General features: G+C 45.8%; 1 protein-coding gene across 1 annotated transcript in view; it reads left to right on the top strand.

Moving 5' to 3' along the window:
• Window positions 1–8,923, top strand: part of sdr42e2 (short chain dehydrogenase/reductase family 42E, member 2) — a 16,704-nt gene extending 7,781 nt beyond the window's left edge. Inside the window, 6 exon segments of the mRNA XM_083676732.1 lie at window positions 592–624; window positions 627–673; window positions 1,665–1,802; window positions 3,097–3,162; window positions 3,332–3,469; window positions 7,716–8,923. Of these exon segments, the coding sequence (XP_083532858.1) occupies window positions 592–624; window positions 627–673; window positions 1,665–1,802; window positions 3,097–3,162; window positions 3,332–3,469; window positions 7,716–7,961 (668 nt within the window). The 3' untranslated portion in view covers window positions 7,962–8,923.
• The last annotated feature ends 2,505 nt before the right edge of the window (window positions 8,924–11,428 follow it).

Here is an 11,428-nt window from a genome sequence, read left to right as displayed (position 1 = left end):
CCCACCCACCCACCCACACACACACACACACACACACACACACACACACAAAATAACACACATTGACTTATACTGATAAACACACACACGCGCACGCACGCACACAGTGAATAGGAATTATCTTACTGCATAAGTGCAACTCCACTTGGCTCTTGGATGAACAGGTGCAAAGCCTTCCTTCCCTCCTTGGGTGTAACCGCAGACCATATCAATGACCACTTACTTATATATTCAATTAAGCTTAGAGCTCAGAGCCGTGTCATTATACACACTACCCTAGAATTCACGCATGTATTCAGTGAGGATGTAGTTAAACACATTAACTGGCACCGGTTAACACAGAGGCACATAGACTATGAGCTGCTTCTACTGTACAATGTGACGAAATGGCAACAAATCTAAACAGTAACGGTAAATATAAACAGTAACAGTAATAAACAGTAAATATAAACAGTAACGGTAATAAACAGTAAATATAATAAGATAAAATATACAGCATTATTTTCGCTTAGAGTGCAGGGTTGTTATACGGGAGTACTCATGTGAAGTGTTTGCTAACCGGGGTAATTGTGTTCTCCCTGCCTCTGAAAGGAGGGGGCCTGTTGCGGACCTGTGTCCTACGACCTCAGGCATCTACGGCCCGGAGGAGCGTCGGCACCTACACAGGGTGATGGTGAGTGTCTGGTTACCATAGAAACAGAGCAAGTAGAATATCGCTAACGAGCATACCACGTAACCGCAAGGTTCCTGGTCCGATTCTGACCCTCGACATATCCTGCGTGTCATACCTCCCCTCTGTCACCTGCCCTTCCTGTCAACCTCTTCCGTCTCTATGCAAATCAAAAAAGGAAAAAAAAAAGCAGAAATGGCCCTAAAAAACATATTGGAAAAAAGAAATAGAGCGAGTAGAACAGACGCAGTTCTACATTCCACGTGCCTTTTTCAGGTCCACCCAACACGGTGGCGCTAACACATGACAGCCCAGCGCTTGAACTTTATTTGACAGCGTGTGTACCTGGCGGGTTACATTATTAATGTCCTGTCAGGGTGTCCTGTTTCACCCCTCCTTTTTGACTGGGGACGGGGAGACACAAGGCAAGGGACTCTGGGGAGGGTGGTGGAGGGCGGTGGAGGGTGGTGGAGGGCGGTGGAGGGTGGTGGAGGGTGGTGGAGGGTGGTGAAGGGTGGTGGAGGGAGGTGGAGGGTGGTGAAGGGTGGTGAAGGGTGGTGGAGGGTGGTGGAGGGCTAAGGCTGGGCTGGGTAGCTTGGGTTCTGGGTTTACTAAGGGACAAGCTGCCAAGAAGCTCTCCTTGGATGGACACTTGCATCTTAACTTAACTTAATTCAATTGAACCGTCCACTCACTCAGATCACTAGACAAGCATGTGCCCAAACATGCTGGCTTACAGTACATAAACACACACACACACACACACACACACTCCTAATTTCACAGAAGGTTATATGGTATGTAGCATTTAGTAATACTTTTGAGGAGTCTAGTGTGACATGTTTGCACTCAGACTCCCTCACACACACACACACACGCATGCACGCACACACGCACGCACACACACACGCACACACGCACACACACACACACACACATACACACAATTGCACCACTGACTGGGCTATCGTCTGAACTCCTTCTGTCCCTCCAGGTGAATGTGGAACGCCGGTTGTTCAGCTTCAGCTTTGGGAACCCCCAGGCCAGGATGAACTGGGTGCATGTAGATAACCTGGTGCTGGCCCACACACTGGCTGCCGAGAGCCTCACCCCTGAGAGGAACTGTGTGGCTGTGAGTATGGTACTTCATTATGGCCATTTGCCTTCGTCATACATAGAAGCAACAAACAACACAACCTAAAAGGTCAAATCAAACTTAACCATTTATTAGTCGATCACCACGGTCCTAACCTGATCCTGTCCAAATTCATTCAGTGCTGATTTTGTCATAGCCCAGTTTGCAGTCGAATAAGTACCGTATAAATAAGCTGTAACAGTCTCCATGGATACGAAAGATAGTTTCAGCACCATCAAGCTGTCTGCAATTCATCAGAGTACTCAAGCAAGGCCTTACAAAGGGCTTTAATTACACCCTGTAGAGGCTGTGTCAGTGGTGGCCAGTGCAGTGCTGTGTGCCGTGGTATGCTGGGGGGGCAGCATCAAGGAAGGTGACACCAAGAGGCTGAACAAGCTTATTAGGAAAGCTGGTTCTGTCCTCGGTGTCACCCTGGACACGGTGGAGGAGGTGGCCAATAGGAGGATGAGGACCAAACTCCTCCAGAGAAGCTCCTTTAGCAACAGATTATTACAACCATGTTGCACTAAGGAGCGCTATAGGAGATCTTTTCTGCCTGCCGCAATAAGACTGTACAACTCCTCCTCCGGCTGGCTCGATGGGGATGATCAGAGTCGGGCTGGGGGATGTTAAATCACACTCGCCTGTTCTTACTGTATAGAATGTTCCAGATGTCTATTTTATGATATTATTCTATTGTCACTTTATTTTGTTGTTGTTGTTTGTGATGTGAGCTGCTGTAACACCTTAATTTCCCCTTGGGGATCAATAAATTACCTATCTATTTATCTATCTATCTATCTATCTATCTATCTATCTATCTATCTATCTATCTATCTATCTATCTATCTATCTATCTATCTATCTGTCTGTCTGTCTGTCTGTCTGTCTGTCTGTCTGTCTGTCTGTCTGCCTACCTGTCTGTCTATCTATCTATCTATCTATCTATCTATCTATCTATCTATCTATCTATCTATCTGTCTATCTGTCTGTCTGTCTGTCTGTCTGTCTGTCTGTCTGTCTGTCTGTCTGTCTGTCTGTCTGTCTGTCTGTCTGTCTGTCTATCTTTAGATCACTTGTTACTTCTGAGTGATACAGTCCTACAGTATATCTGTAATGGAGTTATTGTACTGTGTGTGTGTGTGTGTGTGTGTGTGTGTGTGTGTGTGTGTGTGTGTGTGTGTGTGTGTGTGTGAGTGTGTGTGTGTGTGTGTGTGTGTGAGTGGTTGAGGGTATTATGCGCTACGTCCCTCTACAATAGTCAAATCAGCCCACTCTCTTTCTGCTCCAGAGTGGACAGGCCTATTTCATCAACGACGGGGAATCTGTGAACCTGTTCGAGTGGTTAACACCATTGGTGAGTCACTCTCTTCACCACAAAAGAGGCTGCAACAGCTTGTGGCCTTTCAAATTTGATTAATTTAGCCTCTGGCGGTCTACTTTTCAATGTACGAAAGTAACACACATCACTGTCTTCATCTCTTGTCTTTTAAAAACTAGCGTTTTCTCCTCCTCCTACTCCACAGTTTGAGAAGTTGGGGTATAGTCAACCACTGATACACCTACCTGTCTCACTGGTCTACTTAGCTGCCATTCTGATGGAGTGCTTACATGTGGCTTTGAGACCAGTAGTGGAATTCCCTCTGCTCTTCACACGAAATGAGGTAAACACGGCCTCTATCCATCTCTCTCTCCCTCCCGCACACACACCACACAAGCACGCACACACACACACACACACACACACACACATACACAAACACATACACACGCACACATTCTCTTCCTCCCGCTTCCTCCACCTTCCACCTCCCCTTATTTTTCTTCTACATTTGACAGTTTAGTCATTTAGCAGACGCTCTTATCCAGAGCGACTTACGATTAGCACATTCGCCAAACTAAGTGAAATAGCTGTACATCACAATCATCGGGGGTAAGAAAAAGCGCCAGAAGCAGTAGAAGTGTCAGAGAAAGGGAAGAAAAGGAGTGTTTGTGTTTTGTTTGTGTGTTCTTGGTAGAAGTGCTGGTTCAACACAAGTGGGGTATGTTGGAGGTGATAGGAGGTCTGAAGAGGACAGATGGGTCTTCAGTCCGTGGCGGAAGATAGGCGCTGACTTCTCATCTTGGCCGTTTCCTCTTCCTCCACCCTCTCTCACTTGATTGCGTAGGACACTTGGGAGAGGGCACTTTTACCTTGCAGCCCAGCCCAGACACAACCTGCCCAGACACAACCTGCCCAGACACAACCTGCCCAGACACAACCTGCCCAGACACAACCTGCCCAGACACAAGCTGCCCAGACACAACCTGCCCAGACACAAGCAGGAGCAACCGTTCTCCAGAGAAAATAAGGCATTTTCTTTACTCTCACCAGTGTCATGTTTATTCAGTGATTCGAAGTCTGAATAAAGTAAACTCTTCCCTTAAGGCAAAGAGCAAACACACACAGATACTGGCAATTACTCACTGTCTGCCGGGCCGAGTTTCACTGTTCTAAAGCAAAGCATTCTGGGGCACGGTGACATTATAGGCAGTGTCAGAACCCCACTTTCCCGCTGCAACGCACAGCCAGTGTGTGTGTGTGTGTGTGTGCGTGTGTGTGTACGTGTGTGTGTGTTTGTGTGTGTGCGTGTGTGTTTGTGGTGGGGGGGCTTGAGTTACCTGCTTCCTGATCAGATCTTTGTTGAAGTCTCATAGAGAGCCCACTGGCAGAGCTGCAGACAGACTTCATTAGGGGAAGTATTTTCCTATCGTACCCCCGTTCCTCTGGCTCATCTAATCCCTCATGTATATATAATTGATCACAGCTCATCAAAACGAGCCATTAAATGAATTCACAGCTTTGGGCTGTTGTTGGTAGACTGAAAGTGGATGCGGGTTGATGGAACTGGATTGGATTTTCTGTTTGTTGATTTAACGCTCCAGTGTCTGCCTAGACACCGTTTGGCCGTATCGAATATTTTGACGCCGTTAAAAACCTCTGTAGGCCGCAAGCACGTGTGGTGTTCTATCTGGCTGGGCGTCTTCATTTAACTATGCGAGCTTTACCTTGGGTTGCCACTGAAGATGTTCTGTTAACTGCATTGGATTCAATGAAAGGTATAGGCAAGGAGAGGGTAGTGATTATGCCACCTCTCCTCGTGCAGATCTGTCCAAGGCAGGTAGCACTAAATGGAACATGGTGGCAGTAGTAGCTAAGGGCAGTCATGCAGTCATGCAGTCATGCAGTCATGCAGTCATGCAGCCATGCGCCCTGGCAGTAAGGAAGGTCTTCAGGGGGCTGTTTTTACGGGCTGCCAGCATGCTCAAGAAGTCCTTCATCAATGCATAATGAGGCCGAAACCAAAGACGCGCCCACAGGCTTGGACCAGGATCTGATTCTGTCAGACGGTTGCTGTGGCTGGCCGGGAGATCGATGATTGTCCTGTGAATAAAACATAAGCCTGCGTGCTTCTGGAGGTTGAGGGGCAGAAGGTTAAATGAGGGGGCACAGGAAGGTCTGACTGCCATGACGATGCGTGTCTGTGATTATAAATCCATAGTTGCGGTGGTCAATCTGGTAGATGTTGCCGGAGGGTGACCGCCATCTTTACGTGGTCGCTCTGCTCCATCACACCTCTCCTCTGTCTTGCCGCCCCAGTGGTGGAATGAGCTTCCCACCACTGTCAAGACGGCAGTCTCTTCCTATCTTCCGGCGTAGACTAAAGACCCGTCTCTTGAGGGTACACGTGGGCTCCTCCTCCTCAGACCTCTCCACCCCCTAACATCCTACATTACCACAACTTGGAAGAAAAAAACTACTTTTTCCTTCCTTTCTCCAGCACTGTGATTGCCGATGGCACTTGTTCTTATCGAAGGTTTTACTTACGATGACTAATGTAGAGTTGATTCATTTACTTAGACAAATGTTCTCATTGTAAGCTGCTTTGGAAAAAAGCATCTGCTAAATGACTAAATATATATATTAAAAAATAATAATAATAATAATTGTACCAACAACATGAAGGTGACCAAAACAAGTACACATATTCCAGGGTAGATGCTAAATGGGGTCTCTGGGGTCTCCTACCCTAAACCCTGACCCTTACCTAACTCCAACCATTTAAATATTAACTTCAACGGGCTGGTGATGTCAATCTGGGTTGTCGCAAGCATCCAACTTTCCATTTGCCCATATTCCAGTGCGTAGGCAAAGCCACAGCCAAGGTTTTTCTTAAAGACGTACCTGCTTGAGTCTAAGCCTTACACCAGGTGAGCTGAACCAACCACCTGGGCGGGCTGAAGGCTTCTCTCACTACTGATATCTTCCATGTTGACACCCTATCCTCCCGGCAGTAAGGAGATACAGGTACCAGGGACGTCAATCAATCAGGCCTGGGTGGCAGAATGTAGAACAGGGCTCGGCAAATGGAGGTTAATCAAAGCCATTAGCCAAGAGTATGGCCTCCAGCAGCTCCTACAGCTCGGCCCAGGCCCCCCAGGCCCCCCCAGACTCCCCAGGCAGTGCTGAGTGAGTTCCGGGTGGACAATACCGTTAACCCTAACCGCTAATGATAGTGTCCTACATAAGTACTGGAAAGCTCTATAGTCCAACAGTTGAAATCAACTACTATGGGGTCAAAGTAGAGATTCTCAGCTTTAATGTTTTTTTAATCAGATTGAGCTCACTATTTAGAAAGTAAAAAATTTTTTTAAGCATACTTCCTCCAAAACTTTAGTGTTTGGTCGACAATACTTTACATGCAATAACTGCCTGAAGTCTGCGACCCATTGACCCCACCAGACGCTGTGTATCTTCTCTGGTGATGCTCTGCCAGGCCTGGACTGCAGCCATCTTCAGTTGTTGTTTGTTTTGAGGTGTTTTTGGCTGAAGTTCCCTCTTCGGCAAATTAAATGCATGTTCAATTTTATTTAAATTGACTTGGCCTCTAGAAGTTAAGTGAAAAACTCCCTAGTTGCTATGGCAGTATGTCTGGAGTCATTGTCTTGCTGTATGATGAAGTGTTGTCCAAAGAGATTGGAAGCATTTACTCGTATTTCAGCAGACAAGATGTTTCTGTACACTTCAGAATACATTCTGAAGTGCTGCGTTCAGCGGTTACATCATCAACGAAGACAAGTGAGCCAGTTCCAGTGGAAGCCAAACATAATTTATTGTTCTATTTTGTTTGCTATTTTATTAATATTTTGCTCTTTTGTAAATGTTGTTGTTAATATTTTCCTTACACATTGTTGTTTTATGTCCCATGCACCAACCTCACCAAATCAATTTCCTGTATGTGCAAATATACGTGGCCAAATAAAAAGGATTCTGATTCTGATTCTGAAGCACGCTTCAGCATTAACCCCCTCCCCCCCTCCCCACCACCACCCCCTCCCCCCCTCCCCACCACCACCACCACATTACACAGATGAGATGTTATGCCGTATATTTTAGGGCAGTTCCTATTTTTCTCCACACTTCACACTGGCCATCACTCTGGTACAGGTTAATCTTTGTCTCATCTGTCCACAAGACCTTTTTCCAGAACTGCAGGGTCTTTTAGGTACTTTTAGCAAACTCTAATCTGGCCTTCTGGTATCTGATGCCAACTAGTGGTTTACACCTTGCAGTGTGGCCTCTTTAGTTCTGCTGGTGAAGTGTTCTGCGGGCGGTAGTCTCCGACACTGTGAGCCATCCACCATCCAACTGAAAATAATGTTAATGGAGGTTGACAGAATAAGGAAGTAGTAACATAGTAACTGCCGGAGGAATAGTGGTGAATTTGAGAATACGTGCCCATACCAGTAGCCATCGTGTAAAACCAATAGTGTCTTGTGTAAGAACACAATCATTCTAGCATTGTTGAATGCAAAAACACACACGTTCCAAGTTCTTGCAGCATCAAAATCCACTCCCCACTCTCCTAGGTGAGAAACATTGCTGTGAGCCATACCTTCCGGATCGAGAAGGCCCGTCGTGACCTGGGCTTCTGCCCCAAACATTACAGCCTGGCCGACTCAGTGGACCAGTACCTGCGGTCCCGACCCCTCCGCTCCAGGCCATCTCTCCTGGGCACCTCCCTCGCCACTACCCTCCCCCACCTCCTGCTCCTGGTGGTGGGGTTCGGCCTGGCTGTCCTCCTCCTTCTCTGCACCTCTCTCTGGGAGCGCTAACTAGCTAGCCGACTCAAAAGCGTGACCCACGTTAGACCCAGACACTGATAGACAGTCTGCACAGGGTCACACTAAAATGATACCAGCATGTTATGATATGAACTTTCTCACTGTAATGCAATTTAGATATTTTTTTTAACCACTAAATGCTGTTATAATTACATGACATTGTCTTGACACTGAAGGAAGGCAGACGGTAAAGTGTAATAAATAAATAATGTCTAAAACGGTGTGGTGCTTCGTACAGAGCCCAATGTCTTTAACTGGGTGAATTTATTTCTCTGAGAAAATGGTTCTTAAACTGAAGTTATGAATCACATTAAGTATAGCCATTAGTCAAACACCTGCTGACCTTCTTCAAATGTCTCTAGTTCCATAACAACTCTGTGGGTGTGTGTGTGTGTGTGTGTCTGTGTGTGTGTGTGTGTGTGTGTGTGAGAGAGAGAGGGAGTCTGAGTGCAAACATGTGACACTAGACTGCTCAAATGTATTACTTAAATGTTCTATAGTGTTATATAACTTTCTGTGAAATTAGAAATTAAAGTTAGACGGAACTGAAAGGAAAAATGACATTTACATAAAGGATTCATATGAATGTTATGAAGATTTAGAACTGAATGAAAATCATCACCTCTCATTGCTGTGACCTTTATTCAGGCCACCAACGTTACGGCCAATGAAAGTGACCTTCATTCTCATGAAATGTTGGCTTCCGTTATTCCACACCTCGCCTTGGGTGTGAGTTCATTATTCCTTTTTATACTTTATTAAGATTTTAAAAACACGTTTGTTTGTAACTAACGCATGCTCCCCCCTCATTTTCTTTTCGGAGGGATTTGTTGTGATATACCTCTTTATTCTGTCGGATTGAATCAGTCAGTCACAGTCATTTTGTAAACCTTTTGAAAGAGAAAACCTTGCTAAATCACTCATTCAATGCCAATGACTATTTTGTATTAAGAGAAAGCACACTACATAGTTGCTGTGCTCACTGCGTGTCTGAAGATTGTTCATTTGTTCTTCCATTTTTCCTTTACTCTAAATGTGATATTACAATAAAAAATACTGTAAACTATTTCTCCTTATTTGTCTAATAATTCACTACTACTGGGGCATTAATAAATGAAGTTAAAAAGATATATATATATATATACAACATATAATTCGACCGCTTACTTACATAGAGAGTCTGAGTCTCAAGACGCTTGCAGAAACGTGTATGTACCTGTTTGAATAAGGCTTGCATTTAGACAAATGAACCAGAAGGGGGTGCAATTGAATAGAGGACAATGATTTTCATCTGGTAACACAAAAGATTAACTGCAAATTGCCACTGAGCTCAGATAGTCTGTATATCGTACGCATATCACTCCAAAATACAGTTATATCGAAGTAAATTCATAAGTCGTGAAAAAGTTGTGGCAGCGGTGGGATTCGAACCCACGCCATCGAAATGACTGGAGCCTAAATCCAGCGCCTTAGACCACTCGGCCACGCTACCTCCATGCATGCAGGGGCACAAATAATAAGATATATGTAATAAGAACGGATATTTTAGATGTTTACTGTATAAGCACGTTTTACTGCTGTTTTCCCAAATTACACCGAATTGGCCACAAGTCTAAAATCTGCGTTGTGTCCTCCTAGCTAGCTAGGCTTAGCTACCACCATGTGCATAGCCCTCATCGAAGACCCGAAACGTCTCCAATTACTGTTCGATTACTGTAAAACGACTCGTGTGTGTACTACGAAACTACTCAAGTGAAAGACTGAATGCATTTTTCAATAACGTTAAAATAATGTCAGTATGTTCGACATTAAAACCCGTCCTCATACTCGTTGTTTACCTGTGAGGAGGCTGGCTCGCTCGCACGTGCGTGTGGTCTGCGTGCCCGGGTCTGCCCGCGAGGCGACCCACGTCCCGGTTACTTACAGTAAATACAGTGAATACCAGAGTAAACCCGAGGCAGAGCAGCTCTACAACACCAGTCAACATCAACAAGAGAATGTAACAAGGATAGAAAACAGTAAAAAAAAATAACGAAATAAAATATAAATCTAACCCTAACCCTAACCCAGGATTATTATAGCAGCAGTGTAAGAGTGCAACATCAATGTAGTAGAGTGCCACTGAGGAGGAGGGGGGCGGGGGGGGGGAGTATAGTCAGTTGTTTTGTCACTATTATGAACATATATTTCATGAAAGTAGTGACATGAAGTGTCAGATGTTTGACTGCCTCGGTCGTTATTTGTGAGCAATGTTAGAAGAAATGGATGGACAGTGGGGGCCTACAAGATTAGATTACCCATGGATCAATACCAATATGAACACAGCAGGGTCACAATGGTCAGGTTAAGCACAGTGTAAGATGTATTTTCCCAATAAGCAGCAGCAGACGGGTCATCTGGAGCACCGGGAGAAGTCCCGGTGGGACGGTCGATCTGTGGGCTGCGGGGCCGGTGGTAAAGAAAGATATGGGTCAAATTTTTAAAAGAAAAAAGAGTAAATACGCAATGTAGTCCACTGCTCCACCTCCCCCAGCCCTGCTCCACCTCCCCCAGCCCTGCTCCACCTCCCCCTGCCCTGCTCCACCTCCCCCAGCCCTGCTCCACCTCCCCCTGCCCCCGGGCCGGGTCGGGTGAAAGCCCGGGGGCCCTGTTGTCCCAGTCCGTCCCTGCTAATAAGTGTTCAGATTCACAACCTCGTTCTTGGAATGTTACCCTGGACTGGACTCGTGTCTTGAGGACAAGACCGTCTGATAGGCGTAACTCCTGGCATAGGCCTACTCTCTGTCCAGGGCGGCCATTGCTGAGGAATGCAGTGTGGAGGTTTAGGCACTCAACGGAGACACACAGCATTTGGGACAGAAGAATGAGGGCGTGCATAACATTCCAATTGCCCCCCCCCCCCATGCCCCCCCCTCCCCCCCCCCCCCCCCCCCACCGCCCCTTTAGGAAAGCATTGAAGCCAAAATATTTGAATTGAGACTATGGGCATCAAGTTGCGTTCTAGAGTGAAAAGGTTTCATTGGGGATCCAATGATAGGCCTCTGGCTCTTCTTCATGTGTTGTTGAATGATGTATATCGAGGTTGTTAGAAACCTGCTGGGAAAATACATCCCTGGTTACATTTTGAATTGTTTTGTTGATAGTAGGGGGAACATTATTATATATATATAGGTCAATTATTATACAGTATATATATTGTTACGGATGGGGGCGCACTTCCCAGTGCGGTCCCTAGGTGTCTCACTCACTCACTCACTCTCTCTTCATGGACTCATCACCTGTACCTGTGTTGTCACTGATGCTTTATGTCCCCTCACTTCCCTTCACTCCCCCTGAGAGAAGGAAGCCATTGAAACATTTACGATCCTGTTTACGAGACGTTGTTCTCTCTCTGTTATTTTCGAGTCAAGTCCGTAGCCTTCGTATGTCTACGATGATGCTGTTTGCGTTGCTACTCT

Source organism: Argentina silus (genome assembly GCF_951799395.1).
Source record: "Argentina silus genome assembly, chromosome: 9".
Classification (NCBI taxonomy): Eukaryota; Metazoa; Chordata; class Actinopteri; order Argentiniformes; family Argentinidae; genus Argentina; species Argentina silus.
Note: the sequence above shows the minus strand (reverse complement) of the source record. Positions and strands in the feature narration are given on the sequence as shown.